The sequence below is a fragment of the Penicillium paradoxum genome, assembly GCF_028828445.1.
Source record: "Penicillium paradoxum strain IBT 22861 chromosome Unknown utg000006l_segment0_segment0, whole genome shotgun sequence".
Taxonomy (NCBI): Eukaryota; Fungi; Ascomycota; class Eurotiomycetes; order Eurotiales; family Aspergillaceae; genus Penicillium; species Penicillium paradoxum.
In genome coordinates, this window is record NW_026643184.1 from 1,395,741 (window position 1) to 1,415,109 (window position 19,369).

The 19,369-nt window shown below is 48.1% G+C and overlaps 10 protein-coding genes across 10 annotated transcripts; 5 read left to right on the forward strand and 5 right to left on the reverse strand.

The window, feature by feature from the left end:
• Window positions 1–1,172: 1,172 nt before the first annotated feature.
• Window positions 1,173–3,125, reverse strand: N7457_006977 (uncharacterized protein; the record flags this gene model as incomplete). The annotated part of the gene is made up of 3 exons (XM_057178020.1): window positions 1,173–1,307; window positions 1,367–2,786; window positions 2,872–3,125. The coding sequence occupies 3 exons, from the start codon at window positions 3,123–3,125 to the stop codon at window positions 1,173–1,175; spliced, it is 1,809 nt and encodes a 602-aa protein (XP_057029764.1).
• A 1,656-nt stretch (window positions 3,126–4,781) lies between these two features.
• On the forward strand, window positions 4,782–6,036 carry N7457_006978 (nucleoside-diphosphate-sugar epimerase; the record flags this gene model as incomplete). The annotated part of the gene is made up of 3 exons (XM_057178021.1): window positions 4,782–5,031; window positions 5,136–5,450; window positions 5,528–6,036. Coding segments are annotated over 3 exons (1,074 nt in total), but the record flags the coding sequence as incomplete, so codon positions are not given.
• Window positions 6,037–6,511: 475 nt separating this feature from the next.
• Window positions 6,512–6,797, forward strand: N7457_006979 (uncharacterized protein; the record flags this gene model as incomplete). The annotated part of the gene is made up of 2 exons (XM_057178022.1): window positions 6,512–6,689; window positions 6,751–6,797. 2 exons carry the CDS (start codon window positions 6,512–6,514, stop codon window positions 6,795–6,797), a joined length of 225 nt encoding a protein of 74 aa, XP_057029766.1.
• A 39-nt stretch (window positions 6,798–6,836) lies between these two features.
• On the reverse strand, window positions 6,837–7,766 carry N7457_006980 (fumarylacetoacetate hydrolase family protein; the record flags this gene model as incomplete). The annotated part of the gene is made up of 2 exons (XM_057178023.1): window positions 6,837–7,450; window positions 7,502–7,766. The coding sequence occupies 2 exons, from the start codon at window positions 7,764–7,766 to the stop codon at window positions 6,837–6,839; spliced, it is 879 nt and encodes a 292-aa protein (XP_057029767.1).
• A 59-nt stretch (window positions 7,767–7,825) lies between these two features.
• N7457_006981 (uncharacterized protein) lies at window positions 7,826–9,560 on the forward strand (the record flags this gene model as incomplete). The annotated part of the gene is made up of 2 exons (XM_057178024.1): window positions 7,826–7,842; window positions 8,180–9,560. The coding sequence occupies 2 exons, from the start codon at window positions 7,826–7,828 to the stop codon at window positions 9,558–9,560; spliced, it is 1,398 nt and encodes a 465-aa protein (XP_057029768.1).
• Window positions 9,561–9,911: 351 nt separating this feature from the next.
• Window positions 9,912–10,710, reverse strand: N7457_006982 (dienelactone hydrolase family protein; the record flags this gene model as incomplete). Its single annotated transcript, XM_057178025.1, has 2 exons — window positions 9,912–10,434; window positions 10,496–10,710. The coding sequence occupies 2 exons, from the start codon at window positions 10,708–10,710 to the stop codon at window positions 9,912–9,914; spliced, it is 738 nt and encodes a 245-aa protein (XP_057029769.1).
• A 297-nt stretch (window positions 10,711–11,007) lies between these two features.
• On the forward strand, window positions 11,008–12,074 carry N7457_006983 (quinone oxidoreductase family protein; the record flags this gene model as incomplete). Its single annotated transcript, XM_057178026.1, has 2 exons — window positions 11,008–11,783; window positions 11,840–12,074. The coding sequence occupies 2 exons, from the start codon at window positions 11,008–11,010 to the stop codon at window positions 12,072–12,074; spliced, it is 1,011 nt and encodes a 336-aa protein (XP_057029770.1).
• A 234-nt stretch (window positions 12,075–12,308) lies between these two features.
• Window positions 12,309–15,034, reverse strand: N7457_006984 (transcription factor domain-containing protein; the record flags this gene model as incomplete). Its single annotated transcript, XM_057178027.1, has 7 exons — window positions 12,309–12,632; window positions 12,783–12,907; window positions 12,966–13,195; window positions 13,250–13,651; window positions 13,707–14,016; window positions 14,353–14,768; window positions 14,832–15,034. 7 exons carry the CDS (start codon window positions 15,032–15,034, stop codon window positions 12,309–12,311), a joined length of 2,010 nt encoding a protein of 669 aa, XP_057029771.1.
• Window positions 15,035–15,605: 571 nt separating this feature from the next.
• Window positions 15,606–16,718, reverse strand: N7457_006985 (uncharacterized protein; the record flags this gene model as incomplete). Its single annotated transcript, XM_057178028.1, has 1 exon — window positions 15,606–16,718. The coding sequence occupies one exon, from the start codon at window positions 16,716–16,718 to the stop codon at window positions 15,606–15,608; it is 1,113 nt and encodes a 370-aa protein (XP_057029772.1).
• A 510-nt stretch (window positions 16,719–17,228) lies between these two features.
• Window positions 17,229–19,090, forward strand: N7457_006986 (GMC family oxidoreductase; the record flags this gene model as incomplete). The annotated part of the gene is made up of 2 exons (XM_057178029.1): window positions 17,229–17,424; window positions 17,514–19,090. The coding sequence occupies 2 exons, from the start codon at window positions 17,229–17,231 to the stop codon at window positions 19,088–19,090; spliced, it is 1,773 nt and encodes a 590-aa protein (XP_057029773.1).
• Window positions 19,091–19,369: the final 279 nt, after the last annotated feature.

The following is a 19,369-nucleotide window of genomic DNA, read 5'->3' on the forward strand; positions in this document are numbered from 1 at the left end:
ATTCCCGCTACAATCGCTTTTGACCCTTGCGATGCATACCTATACTAGCCATCAGTCTACTCTTTATCATTAATTTATTAGGATAGTTAAATCATTTAGGGATAAACCGCTATCTTTATTCATTTACTTAGTTAAGAGAAGAATCTTGATCTGTAGTCCCCCTACGAACAATTTAGTATGAGTCTTGCTTTATCTAAAAAGACGCTGGCACTGACCTTATTGATCGTAGTCCTAGTGGCTAGTAGGAATTTGTAGCTTCTTTCCCTCTTTACGCTGGTGGTAAATTTTCTAAAAAGATCCCTGAATCGTCTCGACTATAGGCCTTTCTTCGATCCGACCGTCTATTCCTTTTGCGACCCACTCGAGAAATGCCCTATATGTTCTGATATCCGGAGGATTGACGGCCTACGGATATAATTTAATGAAACTAGGTATAGAGGCTTAATTTAGCGGTTCTTTCTCTGCCCCTAGGCCTAATATATACTTGTTAAAAATAATTAGCCTATGCCTATAACCCGGTTCTGTCTGTGGTGGCACTGCCCGTAGGATTTCCTTGTTACTATGCTTCCCAAAATCAACAACATTGGCCCTATATTTTAATATTGGGTCATGCTTAGTACGTATCCTACTCGTGGTAAAGCGAGGCTAAAAGTGATAGAGCAAGGTTAGAGTGATGGAGCGAGGCTGGAGAGATGGAAGAGGGTGGAGATTTGGAAGAGGGTAGGGGGCAGAAGGATGCTTATGGCCTTTTCGCTTAGGTTGGGGATGGGCCTTTTGTTGTAGGGGCTGAATAATTGGGTGAAGAATATTCAGGTGGGTGAATATCTGCCCTGAGTGCCCTGAATAGAGCGGCGAGCCGCCCATGCCTGAACCGTGAGCGCTAGGTGACCACCACCTTAGATTGCTGTACGTTTTTGTTTTTGCTTTTGTCCATAGTGAATCGGATTACAGACCCACAAGCACTATAGAGCTCCTCCGCAAACGCATTTTCTCCTTCCATTCGGTTGGATAGATAGATTCTGTTTTCTAGCGAGTTATTGTTAAGGGAAGAATCAGTATTCAAAACAGTATATTATTAGTTACATAGGAAAACAATGAATTATGATAAATATATACTCCTTCCACCAACATGGTTTTAACATGCATAGATGGAGGACGTCCTGAGTGATTCCCTAACCTGTAGTTAGATCACAATCATCGGGAACATCCTCAACTGTTGCCTTTTTGTAGTTAGAAGACAAATTTCCATGCACTGTTCCCATGAGATCGACTGTGCGCGGGTCTTTCTTGCCGGAAATCTGGTTCTGCTATAATACAGTCGAAATCAGTCTTTGCTCAAGTTCAAAACAGGGATTATAGGGCTTACACATCCTAAACCGTTGTTCCAAACCTGATGTGTTGACCCACCAGCCTTCCATACTTGGTGTGTCAACTGGCAAGAAACACCAATATCGTTTAGTTTCAAATCACGGAAATCATTTTTACTCTCATATCGCACACCGTATTGCTGCACATAGAGATCACCGCTAGCTGTATACTTGAACTGATTGCAGTCTCCAGGGAATGAATATGACACCACCTGGGAATCTCGGTGTAGCCAGGAGATACGACCAAAGGTATTGGATATCTTTTCCCATCCGGGTAATTCGTAAACAGAATCATCTTCCTCCGTCGGCGGAAGCCAGAAACATCGTTTCTCCTTTCCCTGCGCGTATGTATCCAAATAGAATACATGGTTTCTATAAGAGCGCCTGACCCACCCTTCTGGAAGAACGCATAATCTGGACTCGAACTCGATAGTGGCGAGTAATTCCCATTTTTGTAAGGACTTCCACTCGATTTGCAATCTTTGATTTTTGGGAAGCAATGTCTCATCCGGTGATAACTCCTGCGTAGTTTGCGGAGTCTGAGTTTGAGGATCTTCCCAGATAGGCAAACCTCCCTCCCCAACCTGCTCACCCGGGAACGAAGTTGAGCTTGGTGGTCTCTGTTGATATTCCGTTATCGGGGGAGCGGGCTGTCTCGGTTGGTAATATTGGGGGTTGGGAAATGGGGGCACCATGCTTTCTACGAATGGGGTATTATTCGGGAAAGCGGGCGTCGTCGTATTCACACCCGGAAAAGCATTGGCGTGCGTATATCCCTCCGGTGGGGCTCCCGGGTAAATGTTGGGGTTAGGTGTGTGTTGGTAGTAGTCAACCCCGACACCAGGTCCGAACGAATAGTATGGATTTGGAAGAGGATATTGAGGAAATGGAAATGGACCTGGAGGATGCGGAGAGTGAAAATACTGATAAGGAGGCGGCATATAGGCCTGGGGATAAGGAACGTTGTAATTGTAGTATTCAGCTGGCCCCTCGGGTTTAAGTGCTTCTTTCGGTGGTGGGATGGGGAGAGATCTCCTAGTATCTGGTCTATTTGGGTGAGATTTTGGAGGATGACGGGGCTCTCTATTGGTGTTTTTTGCGTTATCGCTTATGTGGGTAGGGTCTTGAGACCTTGATTCCTGTGTTTGGAGCCAGTCCCGTGTGCGCACCGTCGCTGCTGAGCTCCATGAATCATTGACCGGGCCGTACGTCGCCATTGAGCTCCAGGCATCATCGTCATGGCCATTTTGCCCTCTTCGGATATAACGGTCACCGACCTCGGAGGTATGATAACTCCAATCAGCATTCTCATTGATCCTGGGGAGTCCTTCTGGCGAGTTGGAGTTTTCCGGTTGTATATTTGTAGGTTCCGGTTGAGCGTATGTTCGAAAGGTTTGTTCCCTTGGTGTAAATAACACTCTGTAACACTCAGTCAGCAGCAGCCCTGGTACATATCCGAGGCGGAGTAGGAAAGAAACTAGCCATCTGTGTTCGATTGACATACCCATCTTTCTCTCGCCTCAGATTGTGCAAATAATCCTTGAGTTCATGAGAGTATTTGCGAATATCGGAACTTCGAAGTCCCGAGCCGATGAGATCCCTGCGAAGCTCTCGCCAGACTTCCTTATCGTCGTCCTCATACGTTGTCATACCCGACAGCATAGAAACGGCATCATCTCCCTGTTTTTGATCTAGAAATCCGCGTAGCTTTGCTATCAATGAATGAAGGCTGTTGTCGGGAGAGCCGTCTGTGTACATATTAACCGACGCGATGATAAGCGCATGAACTGGCTTCAGCAAGAATTCAGAACTGACTTTGAGTTCCTAGACGACATAAGTTGATGAATATTCCTCTTTGTTGAAGATTTTCTTACCAGTGATTCCACAATCATCCACAGTTTGAAACGGCCTTATACCTTGTAGGTCCATGTCTCCCAACTGGCCTCATCTGCTATAATCTGTCTAATTGCAGGCAATATAGCGCGTCTGAGCTAGATGAGACAGGAGCACGGAAAATCTGGAGCAGACCGGGATAGAAACCCTGACAGAAAAGAAATTAGAAAAGAAAATGATTGAATACGATCTCTTGGGTAAGCCCTGGTGAGCTTTGGCCCCATTCAGAGGCATCTGGATATGTCGTCACCATCGTAAACTTATCTTCTTGATGGGCTGAGCCGCGGGCAACGTGGACCAATCAATAGTTGAATGAACCCTTCCATTTTACTCCATCATTCAGCCACTGCACTAAAGATGGATTAGTTTCAGGCCAGTTCCCAATTCTAAAACGTGTGGTTGCATATTGTCTGCATTGGTTGAGAAATGGCAACCCCGCAAACCGACACCTGATAGAAGTGATGCCCCACTATTGAAGTATTGATACTTGCTCTGGGCGCATTTTTCGAGTCACTCGAGTATGGAATACCGGCTTTTAAGCCCTTGGCCAATTTCTGGGTTTCCTGCACCCCCAGAATGCACACTTCCCAGCAATCGCTTTCCAACTATACTGATATGCGTGTGTCCTCTCATGAGAATGGCGGCCGCCACAGCCATGCTCGATGAAACCTACCCGCATATTCCTCAAACTGATAACACTACTCATTCTAGAAAGGTTAGATCAGTGGACAGTATAGGGAGAAACTATGCAAGTGATCTAGCTGGAACGAAGAGGACGGGAGAGGAGAGAGTAGCAGTACTAGTATTAATTAACGTCCAGCAAGGCATAGGCGTAGCCCGTGCCTCCGTGACCTCCCATGGGGTATTGGGACGTGCTTAGCTATGGAGTTATGTACAGAAGTGCAGCCATAGAGAGCAACTCGTTCATCACGATCGTATCATTAATACCAGTTTGCTGCCCGTCCTTCTCCGACCTGTGAGATGGATGCAGGGTGGTTGTGGGCGCCGTTGGGAGTCGGTGCACCTCTGCCTCGGTGGCAGTGTTCTCAGGCCAGTGGCTAGGTTTGGGGGGGGCAGACGCCCCCAGGGTTTCTGGCGTTGCCGCCAAGGGGAGAGAAGAGAGAGAGGCAGGGAGGGAGGAAGGGGGGAGAAGGGTCTATCTACCGGATGGGCTCTGTCTGTCTGAGAGACCCATGCCTCAACAGTTATATACTAGGTGTGATCAATGAGCATAATATTGTGATTGCTTGCCCTATAGTAGATGTGTATTGGACATGCACAACATCAGTGGACTTGGCAGCTGATGTGATTGGCGAGTCCCACCTGCAGGAATACCTAGGTAAATAGGATTGATTACAAATTGACTATTAGAAATCAAGAGATTAGCAATCAAGATTGGAACTGAAGATATATTGTTATGAAGACATCCATAGCTCAGACTATCCCCTCGACTCCCACTATCTTGCTATTTGATTCTCGTTCCTGCCCATGATGAAGACAATCTTAATGTACGTTACCAGATGCAAACCGGACAGACCTTATCTTATATTGACACTCTTCCACAGTACTGGCGCCAGTGGTTATATTGGCGGAGATATTCTGTCGGTGTTGATTGCAAAACACCCTGAACACAAGTACCGATTACTAGTTCGAAATGAACAAAGTCAAAAGCAAATTTTGGCAGCTTATCCGTCCGTTGTCATTGTATCTGGGGGCCTCGATGATATCGAAGTTATAACAGAGGAATCTGCCAATGCCGATGTCATAATACGTGAGAATCGTCCCCATACTCTCCTACAAAGAAGAATGATTCACTTGGTGTCACACGATAATGCGGATATATACCAGTTGGCTAATGCGATGATTTGTAAACAGATAATGCCGATTCCGCAGATCATCTTGCTGCCGCACAAGCTATTGCTCGAGGGGCGATAGAAGGACATTCGCCTGATAGACCTGTTTATTGGTTACATACAAGTGGAGCGGGCGTCTTCTCGCATTTTGACGATGAGAACAACACTTACGGAGAAAGGAGCGAGGAGACTTACGACGATATGAGAGACATCCATGACATTACTTCGCTTCCTGATTATGCATTTCATCGCACTGTTGAAAAAGCGGTCCTCGATGCAGGTGCCCAGAATCCCGACATTCTGAAGGTTGCAATCATTTCTCCGACAACTGTCTATGGTAATTCCACTTAGCTCAACTTGCAATACCGTGTTTCTATATAAATAGTTATACTGATCTTTTTTTTTTCCTAATAGGGACAGGTAGGGGTCCTTGCTCCCGTCGCAGCAGACAAATTTATGTGATGGCTGAATATATACTCGGCCAGAACAGAATTCCTGTGATCGGTCGCGGCCAGGCCATTGGTTCTCATATTCATGTGGAAAGCCTGTCTGCCGTGTATATTCAATTATTTGAGCTGGCCCTACAAGGGCGACGCGAAGGTCTATATTGGGGTGCAGAGGCATACTACCTGGCTGAACAAGGGGAGCATTGCTGGGGTGAAGTGGCACATTCCATCGGACAGATAGCTGTCGAGAAGGGCTTCTTGCCACCTGCCTCCAAAGAAATTGTGCTCGATAAAAAATCTGCATATGATCTAGCTGGGTTTGAGGCGACAAGCTGGGGACACAATATGCGTTGTCGAGCAACCAGAGCTCGGTCTATCCTCGGTTGGCAACCTGCTGGGATTTCTCTCAATGCAGAACTACCTCAAATTGTTGAAGAGGAGTATCAAAGGCTAAAGGTTCGCTCTTTATCTCAATGATCTTGCTCAATATGAGAAGTTTGGCAGACCGAAGATAATCTGCTGACCACGGAATAAATGAGCTATCACCGTTTTATTTTGGAGTATTTATGCGAGGAAAGCTCGAGGAAAGCTCGAGGAAATATCGAGAAAGAATAGATGTTGGACGGGTCATGTGACCAATGTTTGCTGAACTCCTCTTCCTTCTTTTTCCATAGCATCATCAAGAGACTGTGTTTTCCCCCTGATCTGCCTTTCCAGCGTAAGTCTCTATCAATAACACTAGAAGCTGGAGGCCTAGGCTGTCATCTCTATTCTTCGGTCAGGATTACTATATCATTATCATTGTGTGTCGCCTGAAGGCGAACAGTCGTATTGCGCCCGGACCATTGGCAATACAACCACACCGCAGCTTCAATCGAACACTTTTCATATACCCAAGCACTATGCTGTTGTGTCCCGAGATCTCTGTGTGTGTGGTTGCTTGGTCGCCTCAATGCAGCCTTTCACCCAAGACTGTCTGATGTATCCGCATGATATTGGCCTTCCAGAGTACGACGCCGCACTATTGAACACAGAATGCTTCGAGAATGTGTACAAACTGCCGGAGTTGCCTGAAATTTCGAGCGTTCTGAATCTCAATTCAGTCGTGACGCTGTTGACTTTGCGCTGTTGTAAGACTCCGGGATTGATCTTTTTGATGGTATTGACATGCATACTAACATGCCTTAATAGATTTCGGAAATGCATTTAGAAAACTTCCTATGAACAGGAAGTATTGAATTCTCTGACTGTATTTGATTTCCACAAAGAGGCGCTGTTTACTCGAAGGCCATCGTGTTCTTAACACTCCCCAGTGACCCGATTTTCACCTCGACGACATCGCCATTCTTCAGCCACAACGGTTCTTTCATACCCATGGCAACGCCAGCAGGTGTGCCCGTCATGATTAAAGTTCCAGCCTCCAAAGTGGTACCCTGGCTAATAAAGGACACGATGGCTTCCGTGTTGAACAACAAATCACTCGTACTCGTGTCCTGACGAAGCTCCCCGTTCACAAAGGTCTGGAGCTGAAGGTCTCCTGCATTTCCAACCACTTTGGGCGACACAAGCATGGGACCCAGGGGAGCAAATTTATCAAATCCCTTGCTAAAACACCATTGGGGTACTCCTCCCGCATATGCGGGATCGCGTTGCCACTTTCTAGCAGAGACATCGTTAGAGACGACAAACCCGGCAATGAAGCTGAGAGCCTGGTCTTTGGGAATATCTTTCCCAGTCTTGCCGATCACGATACTAAGCTCGCCTTCGTAGTCAAGTTGTTCATCTTGCGCCAACTTGGGAATTGGGATGTCCTCGTTGTATGCGGCGACTGCCGCACTGGGCTTGATGAAAATGGAGGGATATGGCGGGGGGTTGCGTCCTCCTTCTTTGACTTGGGGTTGTTAAAAAGCTGTATATCCTATATTTCGAACACGATACGTACTGTGTTTCATATAATTGAGGCCGACACATTTCACGATCGGGACTTGTGCCGGAGAGAGCAAAGGGAGTATAGTTTTGACCTTTACCACATCGTTCGAAGGTGAAAGGGAGAAAATATCCTTGCCAGACAGCCTCTTGGCTTCTAGTTTACCGCTTGCGGCAAGCTCATCAAGCACAAGGTCTTCTGAGGCGTTGAGGATCGGCTCCCCAAATTGCTCGGTGCCGGTGCCATCTTCGAATCTGATCAACCGGTCCCAGGAAGACATGATGGATGTGCGAGAAATGCAAACAAAATCCAATGGTTTTCGGCACTGTCGTCTCAAAAATGACATCGAAGCTGGGGTATGTAGACTTCCCCGCTCATTTAATGGAGGCGTATGGAGGAATGTTAGCGGGTGTTCCGCAACATCTCCGCAGCTCCCGCCTGACCTCCGTGGGTTGCGGAAGTGCTTGGACTTAGCAGAGAGCTAACAGTAAGAGATTCCGATCGATAGATATAGATCTGGTTGATTTGGAGGACACCCAGGACTCGACGATACTAAGGGCTCGCTTCCAACATTCCTTCTCGTTTCCGTTTATTTTCTCACAATGGGATGCAAAAACGCATGCACTATGCAATCACTACCGTGAGCCCTCATCTTACCGAAGGAGAAAACGAAGTTACTAATGTATTATCTAGTTGGGATGCAGATGAACTACGTACACGGTTTACGCAGGGACTCTCTGATATGTATCGAGCAGAAGTCCCCCTTTATGGCGACTTGATTCGCATCGTGAGAGAAGTGGATAGCACAGTCCTCAAATCAAAGGGTAAAAATGTTGAAGAGCTTCCTCTGCGCAATCAAATAGAGCGACATGGTGCTATCCGACTCGGTACAGATTTTGAGATGCGAACAGTCAAACGTCTTTTCCGCCTTTTTAACATGCATCCTGTCGGATACTACGATCTGAAAGTCGCCGGCTTGCCTCTGCACGGTACTGCTTTCCGGCCTTTAGATGAAGGGTCTCTGAGTAAAAATCCATTTCGCATCTTCACCACTGTTTTACGGAGAGACTTGCTCTCGTCTAAAATCCAGCAAACCGTGGACAAGATCCTTGGTCACAGGAGCCTTTTCACTCCCAGACTATGCGAGATTATGAATATTGCAGAGGAGCAAAAGATGATGACTTCACAAGAGGCAAATGATTTGATTACCGAGGCGCTGAAAATCTTCGGCTGGCATTCTCGGTCCACTGTCTCAATCGAGGACTACCTGGAATTGAAACGAGAGCACCCAACCGTCGCAGATATTGCCTGCTTTCCTAGTGCACATATCAATCATCTTACACCGAGAACTCTTGACATCGAGCTTGTGCAACAGGAGATGATCCGACAAGGACTCCCGGCTAAAGAAATGATTGAAGGTCCCCCGCCACGGAAGTGTCCCATTCTTCTGCGCCAGACGAGCTTCAAAGCCCTTGAAGAGAATGTTGAATTTGCGAATGCAGACGGTTCATCAATCCATGGAACCCATACCGCCCGTTTTGGCGAAGTTGAGCAGCGTGGAGCTGCCGTGACAAGAAAGGGCCGCGAGCTCTACGACCAGCTCCTTGCGTATGCTGTTAGAAATGCAGCAAATGTTTCGGATATTTCATTCAGCGATATATTGTTTAATGCTTTCCGAGAATTCCCTGATTCATGGGAGGAGCTTCGAGTTCGGGGCCTTGTCTGCTTCCGATACAGCGTGACTCCTTTGGGGAAAGAGACCGCAACAACAAAGCCACAGACATCTCTCCATATTTCCCTCGCTAGGCTATTGTCTCTTGGATGGGTTGAATATGAGCCTATCACGTATGAAGACTTTCTTCCATTATCCGCAGCTGGAATTTTCAAATCAAACCTCCCATATGGACCTGTCAAGTCACGAATCGAGGAGACAGCATCGACGTCTACCGGGTTGGAGGCTATTTTGGGATGCAAAATCCTCGATGAGATTGAATTTTATCATGCTCTGCAGGATGACAGTATAGAAAGCTGCAGGAAACTTCTTTGTCTGGAGGAAATCATCCAAGAGTGTTGAAGGGGCTGAGTGAATAATTTGTAATGTATTATTATTTCCTTTTTGGGGAAAGACATTACTTAAGTACATAAATCATGGCATTCGGCTGTTTATCTTCGTGTAGCACAAAGCGATCGATATGTATGCTGTATGGCCCAGTACAATTAGGTAGACACTTCTCAGTCTGATGCAATCTCCAAGTCGACGTATCATCAATTTGCCCGCCCTCAAATCCTTATTAGTTCGCCCCAAGTGAGGGCTTTTCCCACAACACAAGCGTAGTGACATTTGATACTATTATATCGTGTAGAATAAGACAGAGAAATTGGGATAGTTTGTTAAAACCGGCAGCAGAAGAAAAATTAAACCAGTTCATTCATCCAAAAGCCATTGTCTCATCCAGAAAACCGCTGCATTCTTCGCCCTCTCCATCCCCTTTCTTTCTGCAGCATTCCCAGGATCACCCCGAATAGCAAACGCATGCTCCAGTCCCGGGAAAAATTGATAGTCATAAGCAACCCCCAACTTTGGGAGGACAAGATTACTATATGCCTTCAACTCCGGCGTAAACATGGGATCAATCTCAGGGGCCAAGATCTGCACCGGGACGCCGACTGTGTCAATCTCTGACTTTTCCAGCAAGGTCGGGTGAGCCACAGATATGCAGTCCACGAGATCTCTATCCTTGGCTCCTAAACGAAATACTGCCCAGCCTCCAAAGCAGAATCCGACTGCTCCGGTGCGTCGATATCTGGACCGGAGTGACTGCGCGCACTTGACAATCTCGGGCTCTCGGATCTTCTTGGAATTGCGGCCCATGAATTCAGGGAGATCGAGTTTGTGCCATTGACTCTGATCTTCGAGGATATCTAGAGGGAGCTCTTCGCCGCCGAAACTGAATTTTTGTTGTGAGAAACAGAGAGAGAAAAAAATATTCACTGGATATGGCGACTCACAAGTCAGGCACGTATACCGTTGCGTTGATCTCTTCCGCGTAGTGGTCGGCCAGAAGCCGTGTATTGCGGAATTTCCATCCGTATAGATCATGAATCAAAATGATAGCTATCTCGGACGTGGACTGGGTGACATAACAGTTGTTGTCCGCCAGTTTGCTCTCGTAACCCTTGGGCTGGGCTTCCCAACGGAAGCCTTTCAGACAGCATTCACTCATGTTTGTGTGGAAAGCACTATCGGAAGTGGCAAGGGCGTAATTGGGGGAAATCTGGGGAACTGGGGAAACATCAGCCAAAACCCCATTATGCGGGGGTTTTCTGTCGATTGAAACTGCACAGTATCTGTGCCGCAATCCGCGTTAACTCCGCACGCTCGGCTCCAACGGCGGGAATATTCACTGAACTGTTGGCAAGGCATTCGATGTATAACTGAAATTATTAATTGGCCAAGGGTTCCTCCCTGCCGAGGCTCTTTGTTTTACCGATTCTTTTGCAATCATCATTATAACGCAAGAATGACACTCCCAGCAGTTCAAAGAGCAGTGGTTGTTGAAGAGATAGGGGGACCCGAGGTCCTGCAATATCGCGAGGACTATGCCATCCCTACACCGATCAAAGGGCAGGTTCTGGTAAAGAATAACATTGCTGGGATCAACTACATCGACACTTACTTTCGTGTGGGACTCTACGCCTCCCCCAAGCCTGAGGTGCTCGGCCGTGAGGCAGCTGGCACAGTTGTCGCTTTCGGCCCGAATACCGACACGCATGGTCTCGCCATCGGCGATAGGGTCATCTGGCTAGGCACCGGTGGCTATGCTGAGTACTCTGCAGTATCGGTCGCAAAGACGATCAAGTTACCTGCTGGTATCTCCGACGAAGATGCGACAGCTTCGTTCCTCAGCGGATTGACATGTCTTGCATTCACGCACGAGACATACGAAGTAAAGGCTGGCGACTGGGTACTACTTCACGCTGCTGCCGGTGGTGTGGGATACTTGATGACCCAGGTCCTCAAGAAAGTCGGAGCCAAAGTCATTGGCACCGCTGGCGGCCCTGAGAAAGTTGCGCTTGTGAAAAGCCTTGGTGCGGATCATGTTATTGATTATCGCAGTCCAGAGGGAAAGGATTGGCCCGCGATTGTCAATCAAATTACCCATGGCAGAGGAGTCGATGCGGTTTTTGACTCCGTTGGCAAGGATACATGGGAGGGAAGTCTGCAGGTAGTGAAGAGAAAGGGCTCCGTTATTTGGTTTGGAAATGCAAGTGGTCCTGTTCCACCACTGCCTCTTGCGTAAGTTAATATACCTCTCTGATTCTGTCTCTGTTCTTCAAACTTATCAATTCCAGGCGTCTCTCGCCGAAATGCATCAAAGTTGCCCGGCCAACTTTGCTCGGATATCTCAACACGCGGGAGGAGTTTGAGTTTTACGCTCAGAAGCTGTTTGATTTGATTCTCAAGGATGACCTCAAAATCAATGTTCACGGAATTTATCCACTACATGCAGTAAAGCAAGCCCATGAGGTAGGACCCAATTTTGCGCACCAAGATTTATCCTTCAATCTGGCTGGATCTCCAGGCTAACTCAACATACCCTTTAGGGTTTAGAAGGACGCAAAACCATGGGAAAGCTACTGCTTGGTATGGATAGAATTTGAATTAATAGATGCACGAGCTCCCTGGGATATGAACTACTTCAATTGAGGTGACTCCAGGCATTTCTGGAAATACAGATAGGGTGATGATTTTTCCATAAAGCAGTCATATTGGTTGAATTCATTCAATGAGAATATGAACAAACCCAAAAATAAAATATGATTACTCCAAGTTTGACAGGTCGAAGTCCGTTGGGAGTGTTTCTAGCTGGGAAAGGAATGGCATGAATGGCCAATATGAGCCCTCACCGGCGTCGCTGGTCCAGAAACCCGCGTCTGGTCCATGCAGAGTTGTTGAGTCGATTGCTGGCACTGGCATTGGATCTACTGTAAACCCATCTTCCGCGCGAGCCGTCGATTGTGAAAACCGCCACATTTCATCTGGAATATCCTCCGCGCGATTGTTCACGGGAGGGGCGTCTCCGTTCGTTTGGGGTTGACAGGTCTCTTGGGAAGCTGACTCTTGGCTCCGAAGTGGTGGCAGTGACTGTTTCAGAAAGTCAATGTTAGATCTCGATTCAACGCAAACACGGCCAGAGAGAATTCGAGATATTACCTTCCGAGTTAAATCATCTGGCAGTAGACATTTTGCGCTCTCCTTCAAAAGGTGAAGTGATCTTTTTGCAATGCTACTCACGGCAGTATAGCGCGAGAGGCACTGTAGACAAAGATCCCAGCTTCTCGAAAACTCGCCAGACATGGCGACATCGTTAAATGTACACATTTGAGCCATCAAGAGAGTACTGCCACTGGTGTGCAGATCTGAAAGCGTGTCAGTGTGGGGTTAACCAGATAAGGTGAAAGCTACTCAGTCACATACAACTGATATTGTACCACCAAGCAACCAGGCTCTTGGTTTGAGAGTGAATGTTGAGTAATTTTACCAAACTATTTGCTGAAAGCGCACACTGTGTCGCTATATCAGATAACGTTAAGTCCTGGACCTTTGCCTCCAGTGATCGCTGGTTAGGCACCGGTGGCGTGTGCTGTTGCCTTTGAAATAAGAGATCCAAGGCAGGGCGTAGGATCAAGACTCGAACATGCAAGAATCTAGGAGTGTATTAGGACCTAGTCGTGGGAAAATATAAGAGATAGTCTGGATACCTGGTGTGAAGTCGTTTGGCCTGGGCGGAGAAATTCACTTGTGACTCTGCAGACCGTGTTTCTGTCGAGTTTGTGTTTTCAGATAACGGATTGTATTGGAGATAGTGTGGTAAAGCATCTCGCCACTCCATTATCATCGTATCTAGACTCAGGAGAGACCGAACATCTGGGCAAACGTTTGAAGACACCTTGAGCTCCTCCCTATCCAAAACATGTTTGAGGATATCGTAGAGTTTTATGGTTTGTATATACGATTCTAATAAGCTGGGGGACCCAGCTGGTTGGGAGTTCCATTGTCCCATTGCTTCAGCCAGCCTATGATCGTCAATTGCTTCGGGGAGCCGGATACCCTCGCAGCCAGTGACAATCATTAACGGCCGTCCAAAAGACATGGAAATCTCTCTGGCTCACCAAATGTTAGTCAACTAAGCATAGCATCACTCAGCAAAGCACATACCGATCCAATAGTACACATCCATACCAAACTCGTATCCGCATCTCGCATTCTAGCTGGGTCGCGTGAAGGCGGAAGAGACCCTTGCGGCGAGCATCACCAAGACTTAATTGCAGCCCCATATTCTGGGCCATCCGGATAGTGAGACCGGTAATATTCCAGCATTTGGAGAATCGTTCTGTGCTCTGGAGATAGAATCCCATGAGTAAGCCCAGTTGGACCAGCTCAATCCCCACCTCGTAATCCAAGATATCCAGTAAATCAATTTCTTGGACCAGTCGAAAATAATCATCTGCGCGCTGTGTATCCTGTTCTGGTGATCCAGACTCAAATAATGAGGCCATAGCGAAAATTGCATGTACCATGGCAGGAAATGTTTTTCCTTGACTCTTTTGCTTGCATATTCCACAGCAGCTACTGGTAGACGGTGCAGCTATTCTAGATTTCAGCTGCCAAAGGAATTCGTACTGTTTTCTGAATGTGTGCTCATGAATGATCGGGTAAATTCGGTGTACCCGGGAAAAATATAACGTGACCAATTCATCTGCATGTTGCCGTAATGGCAGACGACACCTCGACGCCCCTAGAAGAAGGTTGCATGAACAGTCACTGATACTTGCACGGGGAAGCCCCTGGCATGCTGGATTACCTGACCAAGTTGAAACCTCGGTCGATTTCAAGCGGCCACTTCGGGAGTCGATGGCTTGATCGATAGGTTCCATAAGTCTCTCCACACCGCAGAGCTCCAAGCCTCCTGAATGGCGGCTATTCGGGGTGGTAAACTCAGGGCTTTCGGCTGACTTGCTCTGACTATCGACAATCCCAAGTTCCAGCCGATCCCTGGGAACACCTTCGGTGGTGATATGTAAAGTTGCCGCAGGAGATCGGGGAGGCTGATCATTCTGCGTGCTGGCCCTAAGCATACTGGCCTCCATTTCGAGGTTGGGTTGAGGGGTTGAGGTCTGAATATCATTTTCACGGCCGAAAGCATGTTTCTCCGCTACTGGCAGTGTTTCCTCTCCTTTTTCGAGATCTTCTAAGCGATTTCTTAAGGACTGAATCATACTAAATTGACAATGAGTTCCCTACCATCAACCTCAGAGCAAATACCTAGCAGATCAAACCCACCTATCGCGCCATGCCTCGGCCTGGATTTCAGAAGCATAGATACAGGCGGTAAGGCGCTTCACACAACCACCGCATACTGGTGTCACCCCATCACATTTTCGCTTGCGAGCTCGACACTCTTCGCAGGCGAGAGCAGCGCGATGACGAGTCGACTTTTTCTTGGCTGTATTGTCACATTCCGGACCTTTTCGTTTGGTGCTCATGGTTGAGTGTGAATACAAACAGTTGCGGGGAAAAGGCGGGAACGTGGATTTACCTGCGATATACTCCCTCATACTCGGACACTCGCTCCGAGATAATCCCGAGGCTCCGAAGGCCCGCTTAGTCACCGATCTCAAGGGCCCCGGGCTCGGTATCCGGCTTATCTGATTTTCCGGGGCACTCGACTCTCGCTGATCGACATTCCAAGGTCAATATGGATTGGTTCATTGGGCTCTGGTCCCCGACCTCGGGGTCTACCCTCTGCACCCACCTGCGTCCGCTTTGATCCACTCGCAATCTTCCGACCCTTGGAAAACTCGTCAACTACCGAACGGAACATTTTTAGACCTCCCGGGGTCCAGGGCTGGAACCCGTTTCTTCCCCACTTGATAGACACCAGGATGAGACAGGGATCAGGCAGGGAAGTTGGCCTCAATACGACGTAATACATATTGATCTGTGTCTAGCCGGTTGATACAGCCTTGACGACAGTAAGAGAGTGGCTAGTGGCAGCGTATACTGTGTGAAAAAAAAAAAAAAAAGACAAATGAAATAAATTGACACCATACAATACTATGAATGCCCTTTGAGAGACATCGCAACACTTTTCGTGTGATATGGCAAATCCTGCGAGCGGTCATCTTGCGATTGATCATTCAATGACCCCTCATCCGCTGACCTGGTGTCTCCGTGCAATCGTGTGAGGGGAAATTCACTGTCCATCTCATCCATCCCATCCATGCGTCTCGATGGAGTACTTTTGCTGATAGGTCCAGACACCGGTTGTGTGGAGTATCCACTCTGCGCACTAGCAAACAGGGACGGGAAAGCGGCTTTGAGGATAGGTCGGAGCATTGGGGCACAGGAATTGGCAATGGCAAGGGCCGGCTCGGTAACACTCCAGAAGGCCGCCCAGATCATGGAGTAGGAAAGATCGGTAAAATCGACGGTCGTGAGGACACGGATGCGGATGATGGTGATGGAGGAAATACTGCAGGTCACGTTAGCATTGGAATTTTCCAGTGAGACAGAAGGAACATACAATATACCCAGACTAAAGATGCCAAACAGTGCCATCTTAGTCGCCATGGACATTTGTAACTTCCAGATAAAACGGATTGGTAGGGCCATGATTAGCACATCCGTGATAAGATTGAATGCGCCAATCGTCGAGAAAGCGACATTCTGGCTCGCGCAATGACCGGGCAGTGTCGGATTCCAGTTTTTCGCAAAGGGGGTGCATATCAAGAAGATTTGGAGCATACTCCCAACCCAGTAGGCAGCTGCGCACCCCATGCACACCCATGTCAGGATGCGAAACTCCCTGGACACAAAAATGCGCAAGTAAAAGGCGAGGTAGGAGAACTTGGCAAGAACCATGGCGTTGTAATAGACGACTTGGTACACAATCAGCATTTTAGCGATCAGCACAGCATTTTCCATAGGAATATCCCCAATGTGCTGTCGCATCCCAATGCGGGCGTAGTGAAAGTGCATTGCGAGCATGCCATAAGTGTGCAGCATGCCCCCAACACAGAATGCATCGTCCCATCCCAATCGACTTTCGCGGAGCCGTCGGGAAATGAATCGCAATACTATCAAGAGAGTCGCAACGGCAACCAAAACGGTATTGGCGATGAGTTGATTGCGGACGATGGAGTAGGTGAAGACATTGTATAACTGCATCGTTTGATCTTCGACCTCTGAAGAAGCAAATCCGAACAAGTTTCCGATCTCTGCATGATTGGATTAAATAACCTGTCAAAGACGAATTTAGCTCCAGTTTCAGCTTCGCCGATTGTCATCTCGCAATTTGCACAGGGGCAATGATCTGCAGCTCATTTATCTTCCCCTGTGCCGGGCCGTTGAACGCAGTGGGGCCGCCTGACAAATGGACTTGGGAACAAAGTCTTTGTCGGTAGCTGCATCAGCTAGTCCAGCACTATTCACCGACACTATTTCAACTAATCCACAAAGGGTCTGGGTCGAGACCTAGGACTGTACGCTAACTCTATTCATGGCAACAAACAACCTGTTGCCAGAGCGGGTCTTCACGGGTCTCCGTTCCAACTTCCCCCGTCTGGGGGCTTTTAAATTAGCTGATGGGACTCTGAGGGGCTGCCCGTCGCTGTCATTCTTCTGACAGATGAGATTCTCATTTCCGTTCAATTCTCTCCCAAGACTACAACATCGAACATGGATCAATACGACTACATCATCATTGGCGCTGGAATTGGCGGCCTTGTTCTGGCCAACCGACTGAGTGAAGATGCCTCCGTCAATGTCCTCCTTATTGAAGCTGGCGCCAATCGGATGGGCGATCCCCGGATAGATACCCCTGGATTTTTGGGCACGATGTACGGAAACCCGGACTTTGACTGGGACTACATGAGTATTCCGCAGGTAATTTCCCCCTTGTGCCGTCTTCCCGTATTTCCGAGCTTATGACTGGTCAGATACATGCAAAGAACCGACAAATAGGTCAGCCCCGCGGTCGTGTAGTGGGCGGCTCTTCCGCTTTGAATTTCTCCGCCGTTGTGTATCCGACAGCCTCCAACTTTGACGCATGGAAGGCACTAGGCAACCCGGGGTGGGGTGCGGAAGATATGGCTCCTTATCTCCGAAAGTTCCACTCCTACACTGCACCCAGCGACGCTACAGCAGAACTGCTCGGGACAGCTCGGTACATGAACGTTGACAAGCAAGGGCGTGATGGTCCTGTCCCCGTTTCCCTGCCAGATGTGTATGGGTCTTTTAACAAGGCCTGGGATGAGACATTTGCGCAGCTGGGCTGGCAAACGGATGCTGATCCTATCGAGGGCCGGAAACTGGGGGCTTTCACTTGCCCCCTGAGTGTTGATGCGCAGACAGGGAAAAGGGGATATGCTGCGGCGTACTATTCGCCGGAGGTTGCGGCGCGGCCAAACCTTCGATTGATCGCGGAGACAATGGTTGAGCGAATTATCCTCAACCAAGAAGACGGAGACATCATCGCAAAGGGTGTCCAGGTCAAGTCTCAGGACGGCACATACGAAATCACCGCGAAAAAGGAAGTAATTCTCTGCGGAGGCAGTCTGAACTCTCCTCAAGTGCTTGAGCTTTCTGGCATCGGTAGAGCAAATCTTCTTGCAGCTCATGGAATTCCAGTTGTCGTTGACAACCCCGCCGTAGGCGAGAACCTACAAGACCACGGTATCACCTGCATCAACCTCGAGATCGCCGATGGCCAGGTCTCGGGCGACATTCTGCGCGATCCCAATGTCGTCCAGGCGCTTATCAAACTCTACGAGGAGACGCATGGAGGCCCGCTATCGGGTATGCCCCTCAGCATGGCCTATCTTCCTTTGATGGATGGAAAAGGCGCTGTACCGAAAGAAGAGATTGAGAAACTACTCTCCACACACCTCGACAATGATAATATCCCCGCCAATCTACAGGCGCAGTACAGCCACCTCCGCAAGATTCTTCTTGACAGTGAAGACGCCTCTTCCCACTACCTCTTCCTTCCTGCACAACTTCACATGAACCCAGGCAAGACGCCTATCACTGATGTCTTGGCCAAGACCCTCCCGGAGAACTACATTTCCATCATGATGCTGCATAACCACCCCTTCTCACGGGGTTCTGTTCATATTGCCTCTGCAAACAGCGAGGATAAGCCCATCTACGATCCCAATCTTCTCTCCAACCCTCTCGATCTAGAAATCATGGCAAGGCAGCTGCAGTTCGCGGAGCGCATTGCTGAAAGTGAACCATTTGCCAGTCTCCTCAAGCCTGGCCACCGGGTCCCTGAAAGTACGAAGGATTTAAGTGACCTGGACCACGCGAAGGAAGTCGTCAAAGATCGCCTGTACACGTGTTTCCATCCCGCTGGATCCTGTGCTATGTTGCCCCAAGAGATTGGTGGAGTTGTTGACTCTAAGCTGAAGGTTTACGGCACAAAGAACTTGCGAGTTGTCGATGCGAGCATTTTCCCTCTTGAGCCGACTGGAAATATCCAGTCAACTGTGTATGCGGTTGCGGAGCGGGCGGCTGATTTGATCAGAGGTACACATTAGGATGCTTCACCTTGTATTTCATGCATATGTACATAGCTATATCCCCCTTCTAACCCTGGCTAGGGAAGTTAGAACCCATCTTGTTCAGTGATTCTAATTTCCACCTGCCATTGTTCGTAGTTCCACAGGTATGCCAAGAATATATATACCAAACATAAGTAGGTCGATGTCATAGCGCAAAGGCTGCGGATTTCCCAACAGTACTTACCAACATATGTCAAAAAGCCGTGACTCCTATATTTTCGGTCATATCTCAATGAATGATAGAGGTAGTGGTTC